The sequence below is a fragment of the Lontra canadensis genome, unplaced genomic scaffold (genome assembly GCF_010015895.1).
Source record: "Lontra canadensis isolate GAN:19392208 unplaced genomic scaffold, GSC_riverotter_1.0 scaffold43, whole genome shotgun sequence".
In the NCBI taxonomy this organism is placed as follows: domain Eukaryota; kingdom Metazoa; phylum Chordata; class Mammalia; order Carnivora; family Mustelidae; genus Lontra; species Lontra canadensis.
In genome coordinates this window covers 10,037,876-10,060,287 of record NW_022631037.1, presented here as the reverse complement: position 1 = coordinate 10,060,287, position 22,412 = coordinate 10,037,876, and the positions used below count along the sequence as shown (strand labels likewise).

General features: G+C 40.5%; 1 protein-coding gene across 9 annotated transcripts in view; it reads left to right on the top strand.

The window, feature by feature from the left end:
* Nucleotides 1-478: 478 nt before the first annotated feature.
* The window catches only part of LUC7L3 (LUC7 like 3 pre-mRNA splicing factor), a 29,332-nt gene continuing 7,398 nt past the window's right edge, over nt 479-22,412 (top strand). For 7 of the 9 annotated variants that reach the window (XR_004384322.1, XR_004384321.1, XR_004384324.1 and 4 more), the window contains exons 1-9: nt 479-729; nt 9,066-9,132; nt 12,183-12,222; nt 13,116-13,260; nt 14,224-14,298; nt 15,462-15,566; nt 17,561-17,722; nt 18,120-18,403; nt 19,866-20,026. Coding sequence is in view for 4 of the 9 variants with exons in the window: in XM_032872057.1 (XP_032727948.1) it covers nt 631-729; nt 9,066-9,132; nt 12,183-12,222; nt 13,116-13,260; nt 14,224-14,298; nt 15,462-15,566; nt 17,561-17,722; nt 18,120-18,403; nt 19,866-20,026 (1,138 nt within the window). In the remaining 5 variants the exon portion in view is untranslated. Of the gene's footprint in view, nt 730-9,065; nt 9,133-10,234; nt 10,292-12,182; nt 12,223-13,115; nt 13,261-14,223; nt 14,299-15,461; nt 15,567-17,560; nt 17,723-18,119; nt 18,404-19,865; nt 20,027-22,278; nt 22,405-22,412 lie in introns of those variants that run through there. The other 2 variants (XR_004384325.1, XM_032872059.1) reach the window with 2 other exon arrangements.

Genomic DNA, 22,412 nt, shown 5'->3' with positions numbered 1-22,412 from the left:
AGAAACCGTGTTATCTCTCTTTCTCCCTGCTTGATTTCCCACCCAGTGAATCAGGAGAATTGGGGTGGGAGGACAGCGGGGTAGAGGAGGAGGCGAGCGCAAGTGACTAGGAACAGGAGGTCGGAACCCGGAATTGGGAGGGCAGATCTTCAGCCTCCTCCACTGGAAGATGGTACCGACTGCACCCTGTGGTGCGAAGGGTTCATTTTCCGAGCGGAGTCCAAGGTTCCACACGGAGGCTCCCAGTGAAAGAGCTCGGGGAAGACCCGAGCCTGGGGAGTCAAGCATGCACCGTTACGGAGCCGCTTGGCCCTTCGTTACGCGGGGCGCGGAGTAGGGCGCTGCCACGGGCAGGGGCGGAATCCGAGCCGGGTCTCGGCAAGCCCCGCCCCCAGGGCGGCGGAAGCGGACCCGTCCTCACCTCCCAGATCTGGGCGTGTCCCCGCGGGCGCACGCGCGCGCACGGCATGCTGGGAAGGCGCCCGCGCGGCGGCCATTTTGTCTTATCGGCTCCTGTTTAGAGGAGGCTTTTCGGCCTGCGAGAGGGCCAAAGGGGTTGGCGACTGTGTCGCCGGCGTTTTTTTTGGCGGGTGCCAGGGCAGGTGGGAGCAGCCGCCCGAGAAAAGCACCATGATTTCGGCCGCGCAATTGTTGGATGAGTTAATGGGCCGGGACCGAAACCTCGCCCCGGACGAGAAGCGCAGCAACGTGCGGTGGGACCACGAGAGCGTAAGTCCCGCGGGCCTTGGGTCTGTGCCCGGGCGCCGTGGGGGAGGGGAGCGGCGCGGGCTGGGGAGCGGCGCGGGCTGGGGCCCGTCCGGCAGTCGGCGCGATTTGGGGCGCGGGCCGCACGGGGTCGAGTGTCTGATCCTGTGGCGGGAGGGAGGAGCCCGCCGGGGTCCGGGGATGAGGGATGATTTGTTTTTGTTGTTGTTTTAGGATTGAGGAAGTCTGAGAGGGCCTTTGGCAGAATTGAAAAGCACCTTAAAAAGGCAGGGAAACGCGGGAAAAGATTTTATTATATCTAGCGGCTTTGGAGTTTTTAACCTTATTATGAGGTAGAGAGGAAAGCAAATTCTTCCGTTATTTGGGTTGAGCGTCGTATTTAGACCGAAATTTCGGGGGGAGGGTTAGTGATAAAATTTGTGGCATTGTATTACTTCAAGAAAGGGTCCATTTCGATGCTTACGTGAGGAAATAAAATTCCAAGAGGTCATAACTTGGTAGGGTTTCCCGTGATGATTTACAGATACCGTTTGATAGCCGCACGTTTTAGTTAAGCTAGCTCTTCTTGTAGATGGTTGTCCTGTTTTTTTCTTCACTACAAGATTCCTTTGATAAGAGTACAGGTATCTTGATGAGCACTGAGAAACGTGTAGAATTGTCGAATCATTATCGGATGCTCCTGAAACTAATAAAACAATTATATTTGAATGAAACAAAACTCATTTGGTCTTTTTTACCTTATGAGTAAAGGGTAACTATAACCCTAGTTTCACAGATAAGACTTGAGAGGCCACCCAAGGTCTCTTGGCAAGTTAAGCGGCAAAACTAAACCTAATCTTTGTAGTCCTGGTCAGTCACCACAGTTCTTTCAGACTGACGTCTCTGCAGATACCCGTGCATTCCAAGTGTTTTGAACATGGCAGTGTTAGGTTTATGTTTGTTCTTAACCTGAAGAAGAGATGTAGATTCGAATCATACGTAGCTTGCAATTGCAGTCAAACAACGTGGTAATTTAAAGGCAGTTACTAATCAAAATAGGTATAGTTGGACAGTAGGTTTTCTAAAAAAGTTGTGTTTTGTTTTTTAATGTAGGCTTTGGTCAGAGTAAAATTTCTCTTTTGTAATTCAGGAAAATAAGCTGTGCTAGATGAGTCGTTTCAGTATCTTAAGTAAGTGCCTAAGCTGTATTGGGTTGTTGGTTGATTCTAAAGTAGTATGAAGGGTAATGGTAGAATTTATTGTGTGGGGTCAAATTCACAAGTTTGTTGTTGACTTCAAGAGAGGGGAAGCTTTTTGAAAGCCCCCCCACCTTTCTTTTCTGAAATTGGGGTTTTTCCCCTGCTTGTTAAATAGGCAGTTGAGTAACTTTGTTGCTTGTTTTGATCCTGTTTTTGTCTAGACATTTGTCACTGTGAAGTCCGTTTTCCTTTTACTACTTAGGGATCTTTCCATCTTGTCTTGCAAAACAAAGAACATGATTTAGTTGATGTGCAGATAGGACATTTTGGACATAATGTATTTGGGGTTAAAAAGAAAATTGCTTTTGACTGCCTGCTTATCAACTGGAACAGTCTAAAATCTGTGCCTCCTTGGTTTTGAACATATGTTGTGAAGAAACTTTGTTTTCCTGATACTATTATATTGCCACATTGCTTTGGATACCATGGGTTTATAGTTGGCAGTGGGGCTCTGGGAATTGCAGCTTAAGTCTTCTGTCATCTCAGCCCTAATCTTTGGCTTAAGGTATTTCTCATTGATTTTAAATTCTCGGCACTGTCACCAAGATTCTTTATGCTTGAATGACAGATTTACTTCATTCCCAATCCAGGGATTTGAAAAAGTCAAATTACTGCTATTTCAGATTCATGTCTGCTGGGGTGTTCGGGGAGAAGGTTGATGTTGACCTGGAACAACACATGGCCTCTTCTAAATAAGACTGAATTACTCCGGGATAAAATAAAGCTGTGGAAGCTCCTGACATCACTTCCGGGTTATTTGCATATTCTTAGGCTGTTGGTTAGTAGTGGTAAAATCCTGGGAAAAAATGGACAACCCCAACATATACTGTAAAGGTTTCAGGATCATTGAACCTGATGTTTCAAATGTTTTTACATTCCTGTTCTATGTGGAAATTTTTCTTTGCTACCTTTGCACTGGGTGGGAAAAGCTGTTTCAGCGGGGTGGAGTCCTTTTGTTTAACAATTGAAATGGAAACTTTACCGTACTGGTAAAGGTAGTTCTTGGTTGTCTGTATTTGACCAACCTGTGGGATTTGTTTTACATGCAGATTTCTCTTCTTTGCCTGAAGAGATTCCAATCTGTAGGCCTGTGGGATGGCCCCAGAAATCTGGGTTTTCTTTAAATGGCCTCTTACACATTCTAAAACTTGTGAACTGTAGCTTCCTGACCCACCTGATTAGTCTTGGGTTTTTAATAGTTAGCTCATAGCCCTTGAAGCTCTTTTTTTTTTTTTTTCCCCAAGTACAATTTCTTTTCTTTTTTTTTTTAATTTTATTTTTTATAAACATATATTTTTTTTCTGTGAATCGCCAGGTTTACACACTTCACTTGAAGCTCATTTTTAAGTGAAGTATGCATCAGTGATGTAAATTACTGACCTTTCCTTTGTTTGTAATGGTTTTTATGTAATCACTATCCCCGGGTGAATCTTGGAAAGTGCCGCAGTGGGGTTTTACAGCATTTCCAACTTTTGTAGATTGTTATCTTGATGTGAGAGAAAGTAGTTTTCAGCTAAAGTCAGATTAGTTTTAATACCATCCCAATGATTCATTCATATATCCTACTGCCTTGCCTATTAATATTTTACAATTTCTTGAGGTTAGTATTTTGCATTAAGCAGTTTGTTTTCTCTACCCCGTTAATTCTAAACAACCACAGTAATGAAGAAAGCATCTGATTTTTAACTACCTAGCATGAGCACCTTTCAGTTAGTGTCCACATGGGGAGATTTCAGTCTTTGCTAGAGAAGGCATGAATAGCCGTCTCCTTATCTGAATAATTTAGATTGTGGGGATCCCCCCTCCCCCAATTTATTTAGTTAAGAGAGGGGGAGGGGCTGACAGAGAGAAAATCTTAAGCACTTTCCACTCCCAGCGCAGAGGCCGGCATTGAACACAGCACAGAACTCCATCTCAGAACCCCTAAGAGTATGGCCTGTGCTAACATCAACAGCTTGATGCTTAACTAACTAAGCCACGCAGGTGCCCCTGTTCTTTAAACTTTTTTGTGGGAGATTTTAAAGTTTGGTCTAGAGTTTTCATTATCTTTTATATTATATAACAGGAATTTTATAGTTCAAATTGAGGTTTTTACATGTAGCTCTGAACCCAGAAATGAGATTATTTAACTGATTCTAATAATATCCAAAATGGGATTTCTTTCATAATTTATCAAATTTAAGTATGCCACCTGTTCAGTGACAGTTTAATAATTTATGGAGGGAATTGAACTAAATGTTCTTTTCTAAAATCTTCAGAATGTTAACAGGTATTTTCACTGACCCTGAAAACTGTTTGGAAAAGAAAAGTTAAAGCTCTGTCCACACTTTACAAGTAAAGTTTCCTTTACAAGGAAACAAAAATTAGTAATTATAGTGCATGACATCTAATCTAGGTATTTTATTGGATAGTGTTTAGAGTCACCCAAATGTTCTTTGTGACAGAAATGTAGGCATTTCTGGTCCTACTCCGTAGTATGTGGTAAGTGTTGGGCTTCTCCAAGCAGCAGTCTGTGTGTTTGTTTGTATGTGTAGATAACTGCTGTTTCCTTCTTCCCAAAATATATACAGAAGTAGATTGAATTCTCTATGTACCCACACCTAATGCAACGTTATCAAAACGTTGCCAGTGTTATTGTTTCTATATTCCCTATCCTTTTCTTTATTTTGAAGCAGTTCTATCATTTAAGCTTTAAGTACATTATTATGTATCTTTAAAATAGAACCTCAAGAAGGCATAACCACAATATTACCATCACTTTGAAAATATTAAGGTATTTTTATAATATTTATTTGATCGCTTTAGGAAAAATGTATCATTAGAGTTGATTTCTTCACAAGGGGAAAAAGTAGTTTAAGTTAGTAATAGTGCTTCTGTGTTTTATGAAATATGCTTAATTTTCTCATGTTTTCTCTCTCCTTTTTTTAAAAAAGATTTATTTATTTTGGGGACAGGGAGAGAGTCTTAAAGCAGACCCCATGCTGAGCACAGCACTGGGCTCCATCTCATGACCCTGAGATCACCTGAGTGGAAACCAAGAGTCAGCTGTGTAACTGACTGCACCATCCAGGTGCCCCAGTTTTCTCATCATTTCTTATTTGTAACTTGGGGGAATTTCATGTATTCATTTATTCAACAAAACATGTAGCACTGTAACAGTATGGATATGGCACTTGGCCTGAGAGAACCATTAGTCTGGTGGCAAATGTAAGGATTAAACATGCTTTTGTAACATAATTTGGTACGTGCCATAGTAGGACATGTGTAGGGTCTAGAAAAGAGCACATGAGAGGGACATCTAATAAGCTAGACTGGGGTACTTGGGAAAGGCCTCTTCAAGTGGCCCTTCAATACTGGGACCTGAAGGATTAATAGGAATTGGCCTCAGGGAGTGGGAGAGAAGACAGATGTTAGTTACCAGGGGCTGGAAAAAATCTTAGTCCTGAAAAATTGTGAACAGTATTATAGCTGGAGCCCATGTTTTTTTTTTTCTTTTAAGATTTTATTTATTTGACAGATCACAAGTAGGCAGAGAGGCAGGCGGGGGTGGGGTGGGGGAGCAGGCTTCTTGCTGAGCAGAGAGCCCGATGGAGGGCTGATGGAGGGCTGGATCCCAGGACCCTGAGATCACGACCTGAGCCGAAGGCAGAGGCTTTAACCCATTGAGCCACCCAGGCGCCCTTTGAGTCAGATTTCTAAGGTTGATGGTATTTCTGCTTTCTCTTCACTGGTAGTGGATTTATTAAAGGATGCTGTTGAGATGGAACTCTTGTCAGTAGCGTTGCCTTAGATTTATCAAGAGGATAAATCTCAAGAATTCAGGCCCTACCCCACTCCCTAGGTATCTGCCCCTCCCACCTGTGGTTATCAGACTATTAACTCCATGATGGCTATTTCGTGAAGACTTGCTTAAGTAAAAGACAGTAGTGTTTGTTTGTTTGTTTTTTAAGATTTTATATATTTATTTGACAGATCACAAGTAGGCAGAGAGGTAGGCAGAGGGCAGAGCCACCCAGGTGCCCCTAAAAGACAGTTTAAAAGATCCTTAGTCCCTGGGGAGGGTTAAAGAAGCAGTCTAAGTAGCTAGAGTTCAATGGGTAGAGTAATATTTTGATGTGCCATTGTGTTACAGTAGTATTTTAAGGAGAGTTGAAGAGTGGAAAGGGGATATAGATCCAGATTGAGAAAGGGGGGTTCTAATCTGGATTCTGTAAATAGCTAGATATCTTTAGGGCAGGTCATTTGTTCTCCCTTATCTTAAATAGGGTGATTGGACTAAATTTTAAGAAGCACATGTTTCGCCCGTGGGCAGTCTTGTCTTACTTGGTGTGAATACTGCCTAAAACCATTTTTTAAAAAGTAGCTTGAATAGTAGTGTAAAAATCAGACAAATTTTCCCCTCTCTCCCAGTGTAACAAACATAATTTAAGTGTTAAAATCTCACTGTGAAATACTGTCTTTTTTTTTTTTTTTTTTCCCATACACGGAAACGAAGGCAGTTAAAGTCTGTAGTTCACAGTAGGTGTCAGCCAAGATTAAAACTCTGCGCTGTGTTGTCTCTCCAAGCATACCTGTTTTACACTTGGCCATTTCATACTGGGTTAGGTCTTTTTCACATGTTTTCCTTATGCCTAGAATGTCTTGCAGTCTTTCTACTTCGGAATTTAAGAGGCAGTTCCAGCTTCATCACCTGTGATGACCTGGCATTCCTGACTAAAATCACTTCTGTATCTAGTGTTGGATGTGTATTCTAACACTCTTGTTTTTTGTTCTTGACTTCTATTAGACTATGGTCTTTTTTTTTTTTTTTTTTTAAAGGCAAGTTAGGGAGGCCTTGTCTGCTAGGAGCAGACATCTACAAGCCATCTGGTGTTTTTTGTTTTTTAAGATTTTATTTATTTATTTGACAGACAGAGATCACAAGTAGGCAGAGAGGCAGGCAGAGAGAGAGGAGGAAGCAGGCTGCCTGCTGAGCAGAGAGCCCGATGTGGGGCTCGATCCCAGAACCCTGGGATCATGACCTGAGCCGAAGTCAGAGGCTTGAACCCACTGAGCCACCCAGGCGCCCCTAGACTGTGGTCTTCTTGAGAAGTCGATGTTACTCAATCTTGAATTTCCTGCACTGTTCTTAGCATGTAGTGTTAAGTGATTGTTGAAGTGCCATTTTCTACCTTTTAAAATTAAAATGTCACTTAAAATTAAATGCCACTTTATTTTTTAAGGTTATTTTAAAAATTCATTTAATCAGGGGTGCCTGGGTGGCTCAATGGGTTAAGCCTCTGCCTTCGGCTCAGGCCATGATCTGGCTCAGGTCATGATCTTGGGGTCCTGGATTCGGGCTCTCTGCTCAGCAGGGAGCCTGCTTCCCTTCCTCTCTGCCTACTTGCAATCTCTGCCTGTCAAATAAATAAATAAAAATCTAAAAAAAAATTTTTCATTTAATCACTACACCCAGTATAAGACTCAAATTCACCACTGCAAGATCAAGAAACAGTTGCATGCTCCGCGGACTGAGCCAACCAGGTGCCCATAAGTGCCACTCTCTCTCTATGTATATTTATTATTTATTTAAAATTTTTTATTTACTAGAGAGAGAATGAGCAAGAGGGAGAGGGAGAAACTGACGCCCTGCTGAGCAGGGAGCCCCATTCAGGACTCCATCCCAGGACCCTGAGATCATGACCTGAGTCCAAGGCAGATGCTTAACTGACTGAGCCACCCAGGCCTCCCCTAAGGGCCACTTTAAATTAAAATCACATGTGGTACTTACTAGATTTGAGAGTGTGTTCATTTCAATTTTTTTTGAAATTATATTTCATTTAAAAACTGATAGAGTACATTTGAAGTTTTGACCAGTTAGAATCTACGTTTGTCCATTTTTTTTTAACGTGGGGCTTGAACTCATGGTCCTGAAATAAGGAGTCCCATGCTCTACCAACTGAGTCAGCCAGGTGCCCCCAAGAATCTGCTGGGTTTTTTGGTTTTTTTTAGGAAGTCTTATTTGTATGAATAAGGCTTAGGTTTTATAGTAAAACTACATAGCTGTGGGAAATCACAAGTATTTTAGTTTTAAAAAACAAGTATCAGTTTATGACAAATCTTGTAGCTAGTGGTAATCATAAGTGTTAAAGAAAAACCACACATTATATAGTAAAGTGTAAACTCAGATCTGGTCAGTTTGATTTCAGTGAAAAATATTATTAAAACTAAGCTTCAATAAGTACTATACTGATAATTTTAAGAATTACATGAATTCCAAAAGAATTATATGATTTCCTTCCTAGAAAAAGTTTGTATTGGCTTATATTTTAGAGTCAGGAGAGGGACTATGGAGGTGTTCGTTCTTTTTGTTATTTTATTTTTTATTTTTTAATATTTTATCTTTTTAAGATTTTATCCACAAGCAGGAAGAGTGTGTGGGGGGAGAAACAGGCCTCCTGCTGAGCAAGAGCCCCCATGTAGGGCTTGATCCCAGGACCCTGGACTCATGACCTAAGCCAAAGGCAGACGCCTAACAACTGAGCCTGGCACCCAGGCGTCCGTCTTGTTTTTTTAAAGATTTTATTTTATTTTTCTTTAAGTAACGTCTGCAGCCAATATGGGATTGGAACTCACAACCCTGAGATCAAGAGTTGCATGTTTTATAGACGAAGCCAGCTAGGCGCCCCTACTTTGTTTTAATGATGAGCCTTTTTTGAGGATCATAGAGATTGACTCGGTTTAAACAAAGAACAGTAGTCTTATGTTTTATTAGTTATGATGATAAATAGAAATTCTATTAAAAACAAAAAAGATGCACAATAGTAAAATTTGTTCTTCTGGTTCTCTTTTCCATATTGTTGCTATGTGGGGAGAGTGGCAATTAAAAGTAGATAGTAGGAAATACTGGTGCCTGTGTCCTGCATTTTTTACTGAACTCTGGGAGTTGGAAAGTCATTAATTTAACTAATGTGGTTTAACGAAACAAAAAAAAAATTGTTCTTATTTGGCTGAAAGATGAAGGTTAAGAAATGAGAAAATAGTAGTTTGGCACCCTTTTCCAATACAGTTTTAAAGCTGAACAATTTTTAAAAGTTAAGTACCTTTGTTTTTCTTCACTAGGTTTGTAAATATTATCTCTGTGGTTTTTGTCCTGCGGAATTGTTCACAAACACTCGTTCAGATCTAGGTAAGTGAATTTTCTTTGTCACTTTTATCAAATTATGATTTAAAATAAAAACTGGTACTTTATAAATTCCAAAAAGTATTCTCTTAAATAAGGTTTGTTGGTAAAATAATTTTTTTCTTGGCTTAGATTTTTGGACGTATTTTAATAAATGCCAGTGTAGTTGAACATGGTGGCTTAAGTGAACATACATGTCTATTTCTACTCCCTCCCAAAACCCTCCACTGAAATGAAAGTTTAAAAACAAAAAAGGTGTAAACAGAAGAGGAGATAACAATTAGCGATATCAAGGAATTTTTGGAAGATGACAAGTGGATGGAAGAGTAGCAGCAAACTCAACAGCAGAACAACCTCTACCCTAAACGCCTGCAGAATGGTACATTAAAAGGAAGTGTTTGATCAGCAGAACCCTGGACAGGTTCAGCATTTGGAGGCACCAGGTATCATAGCAGAGTTGAGTCATGGGCTAAAAATGAAAGATTAGTCTAGTTAGGGTCTCTCACCTGTGAGATATTTTGATATTTTGAGCTGGATATTTTTGTTTCAGGGGGCTATCCTGTGCATTGTAGAATGTTTAGTAGTAGTCCTGGCCTCTACCCACTAGATGCCGGTGGCACTCCTCAGCTGTGACAGCTAAAACGTCTTCAACTAAAAAGACATTGCCGCGTGTCCCTGGAGGGACTCTTAAAACCTGTGCATCTCGTGATTTTCTGTCTCCCACCCCTGCACCCCAGGAGACACTAGGGGGTTCTTTTCTGGAGAAATTGGACCTGTAAGACTGTAGTTCCATTTGAACCACAGAATGCAAAATGAAACAAAAACCAGTAACGTTTTTCTCCCAAGGATGATACATAATTAGTATCATTCATTCTTGAAACATAAAAGAGAAGTTAATTATTTGAAGCACAGTGCTTGCCCTAGAGCCTTAGAAGCACATTAGGGCTGGATGAATCTAGCTGTTGGGATTCCAGACACAGCACAGGGCAGTAATGAGTAAAAATGAGACTTATTAAGAGAATTAAGTCTATATTCTTAATAGTGGGGTTTTCCCATTCCCTTCCTCTGCCCTGTTCCTAGAAGGATACAGCCAGATGTTTTTCCCCAGGCAGAAGAGAAGAGGATTCTTTAGAGAAAGTGAACAGTTCCAGAGAAATGATCTAAGGTACTGACCCTCGGGGAATCTCCTAAAAGAATTTTGCTGCCTGATTTTCCTGTGGTGAAGCCCATTAGTTGGCAAACCCTGCCTGTGCATACCAACTGCCAGTTAGATTTTGGAAGTGTTTGCCAGCCAAGGAATACCAGTTAGACGTGAAGAAAATCTTCAACACAACAGATTAATGAAACCAACTGGGGCTGGGGGAGTTTAGTGGAATTAGAGATAATGAGGAAAGCAGAAGAAAAGATACTTGTTGTTTTAAGTAAGCTTTATACCCAATAGGGGAACTCACAACCCTGAAATCAGGAGTTTCATGTTCTATCGACTGAGCCAGCCTGGTGCCCTAAAATACTAAAAGTCTTAACTAAATTTAGTATCCTCAGAGAAATAAGAGCGGATATAAGGAATAGGATGCTGTATAAAAAGGGAACTTTCGAAAAACCAAAGAGAGCTCTTGGAAATTAGGACTGAAGAAATGTGAAATAAAAATCAGTGTAAAGGTTTGAGAATAAAATCAAGGAAATTTGCTGGAATGTTGGGTGATCAAACAGAAAAGATTAAAATTTGAAAAAATTACATCAGTACAACACTAATTAGGAGTTCTAGAGAAAGCAGAAGGGAGGAAATTAAAGATTTTGCAATACTGAAGGGCGGTAGTCTGTAGATTGAGTGGGTCCTTCAAATGCTCACAGCACACTGGATGAAAAAAGATCCATTCAAAGGCACCATTCAAAAACCACTGAAGTTTCAGAATGGTGGAAGTGGGGCAGGGACACACAGGATTATGAATCAGAATGGCCTCAGATTTGTCAGTAACACCACCAGAAGCTTGAAGACTTTGGGAAATAAACCTTCAGGATTCTGCGTGAAAAAATAATTTTCCTAGGTTAGCTTTATAACCAAACTCCAAAGTATGAGAGAGAAAAAAGACATTTTCAGACATATAAGATCTCAAAAAATTTATCTCCCGTGATTCTTTTCTCTGGAAATGCTACCAACACATGGGTATAAAACCAAGGAGAAAAACAAGAGATCCAGTAAACTGCATTCAATACAGACAGAAAAAGAACCTCTCAGGGTGACAACCGTTATTAGTGAGCTTAGAAAACCAGTAGCCTAGATTGAAGCAGAAAGAAAGCTCAGGGGCAAAACTGAAGCTGATTATCTGATAGATTTGGAATTTTGAGAGAATTTCTGTAGCTGACTTAAAGTGTTTGAGAAGAGTTCAGAAATACAGAAATCTAAACAAATGAAAAGAATTTCAACAGAAATGTGAAGCATATCTTAAGTCATCTTTATGCCCCTTTTGTTTGGCTCAGTGGGTAACAGTACTTGCATAGTCAAAATGTAAAGTGTTTATTTAACTTAAAAATTTTTTGACCTAAAATTTTGATGTCTAAGATAAATTAAGAAAAAGCAAAATAGTTTAGAAATATGGAAATAAATTCCAGAAGGCATAGGTGACATGGTTGAAATTGGTTGCCTTCTGGAGTTAAGGAGTAGGTCCTTGAGCATTCTTGTACTATCTGGCTTCATTTGCAGACACCCCGGATTAGTAAAAGATGAGTGGTTCACCCTCCTCACAGTTTCACTGGGTGGCAGAGGATACAATTCCTCTTTTTTTCAACTTCCTCTTCTTTTTTCTTCTCTTTCCTTACCATATAGTTGGCTCTCTTTTATACTGATCTTGAAGATTAAGGAGAATAATTTTCATGTGTTTACTTGGGCACATTACTTTGTGATACATTAGGCTCAGTTTAGGGGTGTACAGACTATTTTTTGATGAAATGGGTCTTGTTTTCCTTTTTTTTAAGAACTTCCTTTCGTTTTGGCAAGAGAAAAGTTGGTTAACATCACCAATAGTTTATACAATCATATTTCTCATCTTTTTTTTCAGGTCCATGTGAAAAAATTCACGATGAAAACCTTCGAAAACAGTAAGTTATCTTTTTTGGTCATTTCTCCCTTCTTCATCATTCTTTGGTTTAGGGGACAAGGATTGAAGAAGTATTGAAATTGGTATAAAATGAATGTCTTGCCGAGGTTCTCTTCATTAGTTGGGATGGTAGAAAGTCATAGCTTCAAAAATGATATGATTAGCTACCTTATGAGTGCATATTTTACGCTTAAGTACTACTGTATCCTCAGCTTTTTTATGTATTATGTTAGTTTTTTGTTTTTTGGTTTTTTTTTCCCCTCATAGTCCTGATTTTATAAATGAGAGTTGTCCTGGGGCCAGGGTCACAGATCCAGTATTGTGATAGAACTGGTGTTGAAGCACCTAGCTTTGCCTTACTGTAAAGTCCATGCTCTTAACCAGACATGATGCTAAGTACTTGTCTTCTCTTCACCAGGATGAGAGACTAGAAATTGACTTCTTTTCTTCCCTTTTCTTTTCTTCTCTTTTCTTTTCTTCTTTTCTTTTCTTTTCTTTTCTTTTCTTTTCTTTTCTTTTTCTTTCTTTCTTTCTTTCTTTCTTTCTTTCTTTCTTTCTTTCTTTCAGATTTTATTTATTTATTTGATAGAAACACAGCAGGAGAGGGAGCACAAGCAGGGGGAGTGGGAAGGGGAGAAGCAGGCTTTCCGCAGAGCAGGGAGCCTGACGTGGGTGGGGCTTGATCCCCGGACCCTGGGATCATGACCTGAGCTGAAGACAGATGCTTATCCACTGAGCCACCCAGATGCCCCTTGAAATTAACTTCTTACATATGGGTTTACTGTTCAGAGTAAATGCAACAGTTTATAAGATGAGTTAAGATAGAATATGTGAGTTGTAACAGATAAAGATTTGGAAAGAAAATAATGCTTATTAATTTTTATCCTTAACCAGGTATGAGAAGAGTTCTCGTTTTATGAAGGTTGGCTATGAGAGAGATTTTCTGCGATACCTACAGAGCTTACTTGCGGAAGTAGAACGTAGAATTAGACGAGGCCATGCTCGTTTGGCATTATCTCAAAACCAGCAGTCCTCTGGGGTGCGTATGAAATTAATTTGTAGTCTTTGTAAAGTGTCCTTACTCTTGACACCCACAGACTTCCCTAGTATTGAAACTTGTGGTCAAGTTCATTAATTTGTATTCTTTTTTTTTTTAAATTAAGACTTTATTTATTTGACAGAGATCACAAATAGGCAGAGAGGCAGGCAGAGAGAGAGGGGGATATGCAGGCTTCCTGCCGAGCAGAGAGCCCGATTGTGGGGCTTGATCCCAGGACCCCGAGATCATCACCTGAGCTGAAGGCAGAGGCTCAACCCACTGAGCCACCCAAGCACCTCTAATTTGTATTCTTTTAGAATGATACAAACTTAAAGGGCATTCATTTTTTTCAGTCTTTGTTTTTATTAAGTGGTTTTTTTTTTTTTAAGATTTTATTTATTTATTTGATAGACAGAGATCACAAGTAGGCAGAGAGGCAGGCAGAGAGAGAGGAGGAAGCAGGCTCCCCGCCGAGCAGAGAGCCCAATGTGGGGCTCGATCCCAGGACCCTGGGATCAGGACCTGAGCCGAAGGCAGAGGCTTTAACCCACTGAACCACCTAGGCGCCCCTTTTTCAGTCTTTATTAATAATATTCATTTTGCTACTCGTTAAGATTTTTCTCATTATCCATAACTGACAAAATATGTAATTGAGTAGCAGAAATTGAAGGTAATTATTCTTGTGACTCAGTATTTTAACTGTTAAATACAGATTCTATGAATGGTATGTGAGAGCTTGAATATTTTTTACTTACTGATAATACATTTTATTTATTTATTTAATTTATTTGACAGATCACAAGTAGGCAGAGGGGGAGGGGGAAGCAGGCCCCCTACTGAGCAGAGAGCCCAATGGGGAGCACGGCAGGACCCCAGGGTCATGACCTGAGCCGAAGGCAGAGGCCCCACCCACTGAGCCACCCTGGTGCCCCACTGATGATACTGTTTGTTATCTCTTAATAGGCGGCTGGCCCAACAGGCAAAAATGAAGAAAAAATTCAGGTTCTGACAGATAAAATCGATGTACTCCTGCAGCAGGTAAGAGTTGTATACATTAATAACAAAATACTTGGCGTAGACACTTAACCAAAGATAAAAGGTGGCAAATATGTATATGTAAAGGTGCTCAAAGTCATTAGTCATTAGGGAAACACAAGTTAAAACCACAATGAGATACTTACTGTATGTCTGTGAGAAGGGCCACAGTTAAACAGACTACATACCAGGTGTTAATGATGATGTGGGCAAACTGGAACTAACCTACACTGCTGGTGGAATGTAAAATGGTATAACCACTTCGGAAAATTGTAGGTTTCTTTCTTCCTTTTTTTTTTTTTTTAAATTAAGATTTTATTTATTTATTTGACAGAAATCACAAGTAGGCAGAGAGAGAGGGGGGAAGCAGGCTCCCTGCAGGGAGCCTGATGCAGGGCTTGATCCCAGGCCCCTGAGATCATGACCTGAGCCAAAGGCAGAGGCTTAACACACTGAGCCACCCAGGCATACCGTAGGTTTCTTAAAAAGTTAAAAAAAGATCCACCGTGAGTCTCTCCAGTTCTAGATAGTGACCCAAGAGAAACAAAAGCATATGTTTACAGAGTTGTATTACCAGTGTTCATAACAGCTTTGTTCGTAATTGGCAAAATCCCTAAACTGGAACCAGCTCAAACATCTATCAGTTAAGTGAATGGGTAAATGCTGTGATGTATCCGTGCAGTAGAGTACTGCTCAGTAATAAAATGAGTCAACAACATGGAACACTGTGAGTGAATCTTAAGATAATTAGGCTGAATGAAAGAAGCCAGACTAAAATAAGTACGTAATTCCATTTATGTAGAGTCCTAGAAAATGTAAACTGATCTGTAGGGACAGCAGATCCATGATCTGGGCGGAGGTACTACGAAGGAAATTTGGGGTAGTGGATGTGTTCTCTAGATGAGGGTGTTAGTTTCGTGGTTGTCAAAACTTCCTCAGATTTTAAACCTTAAAAATACGCAGCTCATTGCATGTCAGATCTACTTTATTAATGTTGTAAAAAAATCAAAAGGGTAAATTTAACCCAAGGAGTCTTCAATAAACAAAACCAAAAGACCCAAAACAACCATGAAATGGTAATGAAGCTTGGGGAAGAACAGAAGAATGGTTTGGTTAAAAAGGAGTCTTGACTGCTTTGCCTTCTTTTTTTTTAAAATCCGCCTTAGATTGAAGAATTAGGATCTGAAGGAAAAGTAGAAGAAGCCCAGGGGATGATGAAATTAGTTGAACAGCTAAAAGAAGAGAGGGAATTGCTTAGGTCCACAACCTCGGTGAGTAGCAACCTCATTTTGATTTATCCAGGCTGTTCACTGTGAATACTAGGACCTATTCCTAGTTGAGAATTGTAGTGAACAGTTTTCTAATGTCCTAAATCAAGAGTCTGCAAGCTATCTTAAAGGATACACAGTAAATACTTAAGGTTTGTAGGCCACAAGGTCCCCTGGCCAATACCAAGCTCTGCCTTTACATTATGAAAACAGCTTTGGATAATGCATAAACAAAAGGATGTGGCTGTGTTCCAATAAAACTTTATTTACAAAAACAAGCTTCTAGCTGCTGCATGCCAACCCATGCCTTAGATCATGAGTTTTCACTGGGGCCTGGGTTGGTCGGTTCATCTTTCTCTCTCTCTCTCTCTCTTTTTCTCCTTTCTCTCTTCCTTTCTTATTTTTTTAAAGTTTTATTATTTGAGAGGGAGAGAGAACACGAGTGGAGAGAGGAGGAGAGGGAGAAGCAGATTGCCTGCTGAGCAGGGAGCTCAGCATGGGGCTCTCCTAGGACCTTGGGATCATGACCTGAGCCGAAGGTAGACATTTAACTGACTGAGCCACCCAGGTGCCCCTAGATTTATTTATTTTTAGAGAGAGACCATGGGTGTAAGTGGGGAAAGAGGGAGAGAAGCAGATACCCTGGGAGTGGGGAGCCCAGCTTGTGGCTCAATCCCATGACACTGAGATCATGGAAATCAAAAGTTAGACACGACCGACTGAGCCACCCAGGCGCCCCTTAACTTTCTTATTATGATAAATTAGCCCATACATACTTACCTTAGCTCAAAATTGGTATACTCTTCTACTTTTTTGTATTAATTAGAGAATGTGATACTCAGGTTTTGGATTTTTTTTTTTAATATTTTAATTTTTATTTATTTGACAGAGATCACAAGTAGGCAGACAGGCAGGCAAAGAGAGGGGAGAGGGAGAAGCAGGCTCCCTGGTGAGCAGAGACAGAGAGCCCGATTCGGGGCTTGATCCCAGGACTCTGGGATTGTGACCTGAGCCGAAGGCAGAGGCTTAACACACTGAGCCACCCAGGCATACCGTAGGTTTCTTAAAAAGTTAAAAAAAGATCCACCGTGAGTCTCTCCAGTTCTAGATAGTGACCCAAGAGAAACAAAAGCATATGTTTACAGAGTTGTATTACCAGTGTTCATAACAGCTTTGTTCGTAATTGGCAAAATCCACTGAGGCTTTAACCCACTGAGCCACCCAGGCACCCCCTCACGTTTTGGATATTGATGGTAGAATGTAATTGGCCATTGGTTCCCAGATATTGAATAGGATATATACAGATTATGCTCAGTAAGTTCTGTTCTCTAAGCATTTTAGGGTTAAACCAAAAAAAATTTTTTTATAGATTTTATTTATTTATTGACAGAGATACTAAGAGAGGGAGCACAAGCGGGGGTTGGGGGGTGGGAGAGGGAGAAGCAGGCTTCCCGCTGAGCAGGGAGCCTGATGTGGGGTTCAGTTCCAGGACCCTGGGATCATGGCCTGAGCCAAAGGTAGATGCTTAACTGACTGAGCCACCCAGGTTCCCCAGACAGAATTTTTTTAAAGTAAGTTCTGTTCCCATTTTAGGCTTGAACTCACAACCGAAATCAAGTTACATGCTCTACTGACTCGCTAGCTAGGCATGCCTTGAAAAATATTTTTAATGTGGAGGCCACACCTTTAACCTGTTGAAACTAAGGAATGAATTGGGACTAGAATAGGTAGCTTTCTGAAAGGTAGTTAACATTTTTCAAGGTGGTGTGCGCATTTCATCGGTTATAGTTGAGTGATGGGATCTCAGTCCATCCTTGGGATACGGAAAATTTCTTGCTGTTGCCTTTGTTTCCCTGCTCTAAAAGTTTACCAGTTACTTCTTAGGGCTTTGGGGAAATTCACAAAATTTGAAAACTATTTTAGACTGTAAGTACTTTGTTTTATTTTGTTTCTTCTTTTTCTCAAATACTCTTAAAATAACTGATTTATCATTTCAGACAATTGAAAGTTTTGCTGCCCAAGAAAAACAAATGGAAGTTTGTGAAGTGTGTGGAGCCTTTTTGATAGTAGGAGATGCCCAGTCCCGAGTAGATGACCATTTGATGGGAAAGCAGCACATGGGCTATGCCAAAATTAAAGCTACTGTAGAAGAATTAAAAGTAAGCTTTTTGCAAGCATGCGCTTTAGCCACAGCCAATACTCTCATTTTAGTATGGCCAGAAATTGATCACATAGACACATAAGCCTCTTGTTGATACTTTGCTTGTTTGTGTTATTTGAAAGTATGATAATCCCTATAAAATTTTGCTATTCATCAGATAGGGCTTTATTTTCTTCACGTTTTTTTTGTGCCAGGAATTTGGGAGAAAACTATCCCTGAGGTCTTAGCCAAGTAACAGTATCTTACATACAGACATGGTTTTGGAATTTCTGCATTTTTCTTTCAGGGCATCAAGTTTCATACATTGATCTACACATGCTTTGCATTCAGTAACCGTTGTTTGATAGTGTCTTTAAGAGTATAGTTCTATAAAAATCAAACTTGATTTGTTTTAGGAAAAGTTAAGAAAAAGAACTGAAGAACCTGATCGTGATGAGCGTTTAAAAAAGGAGAAGCAAGAACGGGAAGAAAGAGAAAAAGAACGGGAGAGAGAAAGAGAAGAAAGAGAAAGGAAAAGACGGAGAGAAGAGGAAGAAAGAGAGAAAGAAAGGGCTAGAGACAGAGAAAGAAGAAAGAGAAGTCGTTCACGAAGTCGGCATTCAAGCCGAACCTCAGACCGAAGATGCAGCAGGTCTCGGGACCACAAAAGATCACGAAGTAGAGAAAGAAGGCGAAGCAGGTACGTGGAACACACGAGACGGTACCTTGCACGTAGCGAGTGTGCAGTATGCAGTAGCAGTTGCTAGTCCTTAAGTATTGTCAGGCACTAGGATGGATTATGAGAGGAATCAGTGAGCCAGGCCACCTTCAAGGCAACCTTTTTGCTATTTCCCACCAGTCTAAGGAGGTTTGATGCACTCTTCTAGGAAGTCCATGTTATCATATGGTCTCTTTAAGCGCATCTCTTCTCAATGATCTAAGAAGACATTTAAATTATAAGTTATTTTGGTAAAATTACCTACTTTTGCTTTGGATGACATCACACAGAACGTAAGAACTAAAGTGCTTTATAACCAATTCTTTTTTTTTTTTTTTTTTAAGATTTTATTTATTTGACACAGATCACAAGTAGGCACAGAGGCAGGCAGAGTGGGGTGGGGGGAAGCAGGCTCCCTGCTGAGCAGAGAGTCTGAAGCGGGGCTCCATCACAGGACCCTGAGATAATGACCTGAGCCAAAGGCAGAAGCTTTAACCCACTGAATCACCCAGGCGCCTCTATAACCAATTCTTTAAAAATGTGAAAAATGAGATCCATTTTACAGTTTGTTTATTTATTTATTTATTTGACAGTGATCACAAGTAGGCAGAGCAGAAGGCAGAGGGAGGGGGGAAGCAGGCTCCCACTGAACAGAGAGCCCGATGCGGGGCTTGATCCAGGACCCTGAGCTCATGATCTGAGCCAAAGGCAGAGCCTTAACCCACTGAGCCACCCAGGCGCACCCCCCCCGCCCTTTTACTGTTTTAGAGTTGGGATTGAAGAGTCTTAAAGAATGTGGTGATGGGGCACATGAATGGCTCAGTCGGTTAAGCATCCGAATCTTGATTTCAGCTCAGGTCATGAGCTCAGGGTCATGAGATTGAGCCCTGCAGTGGGTTCTATGCTGGGTGTGGAGCCTGCATAATACCCCCCGCCCCCGCAACCCTGTTTTTGCTCACCCATTCTCAAAAAAAAAGGCATGATGGTGATTATCTTAGCTCTATTTGAAAAATTGAAGTTAGATTTTTTTTCTTAAAAAAATTTTTAAGATTTTTATTCATTTATTTGACAGACAAAGCAAGGGAGGGAACACAAGCAGGGGGACTGGGAGAGGAAGAATCAGGCTTCCCACTGAGCAGGGAGCCTTGTGGGAGGCTTGATCCCAGGACTCTGGGATCATGACCTGAGCTGAAGGCAGACGCTTAATGACTGAGCCACCCAGGCATCTCGAAATTAGATTGTCAGTAGTTTCCAATTCTTAAGTTTTCTACTGTAGTTTTAGTTTTAGTTTTCTACTGTATTAGTAATGGATTCTACTCATTTGCCTTTTAAGGGTAAGTTTTACTTAACTTGTTAATTATTGAACAGTGTATAATCTTTGCAAGGTTTTTTCTCATTGTAATGTCGGCTGAAGTTGCTTTCCTTTTTGTTTTCCACTGTGAAGAAGTAGAGATCGACGAAGAAGCAGAAGCCATGATAGATCAGAAAGAAAGCATAGATCTCGTAGTCGGGATCGAAGAAGATCAAAAAGCCGGGATCGAAAGTCCTATAAGCACAGGAGCAAAAGTCGGGACAGAGAACAAGATAGAAAATCCAAGGAGAAAGGTTAGTTTGTGTGAGAATTTGATTCATTAATTGGAGACTATTTTCAGTCTTTTCTCCCCCTCACATTTCTTTGGACATAGGCAGAGTTCCATTTTAAGCTCTGTTCTTTTTTTACTACCTCCAGCAGCATTCAGTAGGAGATGGGGGCAGTATTTTCCCCTTGTCTGGTTTGTGAGAAAGACAGTTGACCTGGTGTTTTCTTAGAACATGTTAAAAACACATCCTTCAGTTGTTCATCTAAAGGTTTGTCATCTCGATTCTTCCAAGTATTGCATTACCTTTCAGGGTTATTAGGCTGTAGAATTTATTAGCTTATTTATTGGCAACTTTTTATCTGCTGCGTGTTCCATAGTATATCTTGCAGAGTCAGTGTGTAGTATTGCATTGGTCCTCGTGTGCAGCCTTCATTTACCTGTGTAATGAAGTTCTAAGTTTGTGGAAGTTGAATACCTTACCTTGTCTTAACCATGTTTTCTGTTGAAACAACATGCAATTTCCTTTGTACTTTTCCCTTTGGTTTTTGGTGGTGTCCAGTGGCTGGAACGCACATGCACAGCACTATTAATGGACTTTTTCATTTTGTCTTCGGCATGTTTTCACGTGGCTATTTTCATCTTTTAGCTTAGTCTTCATTGAAAGATAATTCTTTTAAATCATCAGGGTCTCCTTTCTGTATTTTCTTTAGATTCTTTGAGCGTCTTTCATTGTGTATTGACTGGGCCGTTCTGCTTTGCATGGGTTTTGGGAGCGAGAGCAAGGGCCTGTTTCGCATTCTCTTGGCTCTGCTTGTTCCATCTTGTTCTGCCCGTCTGTGTCCATGTTTGGTCACCCGACATGTGAACTGGACTTCTGTGTGACATTCGTTTCTTCATTTCTTTTTTGGAACTATTCTGTGGTATTTGTTTTTTTTTTGGGGTTTTCTGGGGGCCAGACATGGGTTTTTGTTAGACCGAGTTAGAGAACTAGCAGAGCAAACAGTGGACATTTTTTTTTTTAGTCTTAGGCTTTCATTTTTCCTCAAACAGGTGTACCTTTTCTTCTAAAAAAATTTACATACATTGTTTTTTTCCTACAACATGGAGCAAATGTTAAAAAGTAGGAAACAAGGACAGTTTTTTTAATTTACTGTCGTAAGCTTAAGTTCAGAAATTACATTTGTGATTCAACAGGCAGTTGCTACAAAGTATTGTAACCTGATTTTACATTAGTTTTAAGCTTTCACCCAACCTTTTTTGTAAGACTTTGTGGAATGTATCTTTTTGGGGATGGGTCCAATCTCAAGAGCCAGGTAATGGATGTCAGAGATCAAATTAATCACTTCTCTTTAAGAATTAAAGTTCTTTGCTATATCATACTTCACGTCACTTAAAATAGTTGGATTTTTTTTTTTTTAAGATTTTATATATTTATTTGACAGATCACAAGTAGGCAGAGAGGCAGGCAGAAAGGAGGAAGCAGGCTCCCTGCTGAGCAGAGAGCCCAATACGGGGCTGGATCCCAGGACCCTGAGACCATGACCTGAGCCGAAGGCAGAGGCTTTAATCCACTGAGCCGCCCAGGCACCCAGTTGGGTTGGTTCTTGGGGATAAAAGCTAGCTAGCCTTCCTAACTGTCTGGGATCAATAGTGAACACAATGGCCTGACTATAAAAACACGACATGTTTGTGTAATTTCTGGGTAGAGCAAAAAGATGTCCTGAATTGCTTAACTATTAAAAAAAAAAAAATCCTAATTGTGATAATGACATCATAGAATTTAATAAAGCTTTTGCTTAAGTAAATAAGCTGCATTGTGTTTGGATTATGGACAAACAGGATTTTCCTAGTGAAGTATGGAGGAAGGAGAGAAGATTTCCTTTTTGGATAAAGCTCTGCATCAGTCCCATCTTGAAAGATGGGGAATGCATTACAGATTTTTCTTAAGCTTAGGGATCTCTTTTAGAAGTGAAATGATTTATTGGCTTTTGAAGATGCCACATAGCCATTCAGGCAGTCCTAGGTATGTAGGTGACTGAAGGCCTGAACTCTGAGCAGGAATAGCCTTTGATAATGGCGCGAGTAAGGAGTTTACTGTGCCACATGCTACCGTGGAAATAATTTGACTCCACAGTGGAAGGACGTGTAGTTCTTAACACCAACCCATTTAGGTTTCTCTCTTTGTCAAGAGAGTTTCCTTTTTTAATCCATAGCCCTGAAATCCTCCACACTTTGTGGATGTCCTTAGGACTATTAAGATCTACCATATTTACATAGGACAGAAGATAAGATTATTGGACTGACTACTAGTCCTCTGCGGGGCAACAAGACGACTCTTCTTCATTGAAGCTACCTGTGCACCGGCGAAGCCCATAAGGCACAAAGGGAGGACTTTGCCACAAGGTCAGTTA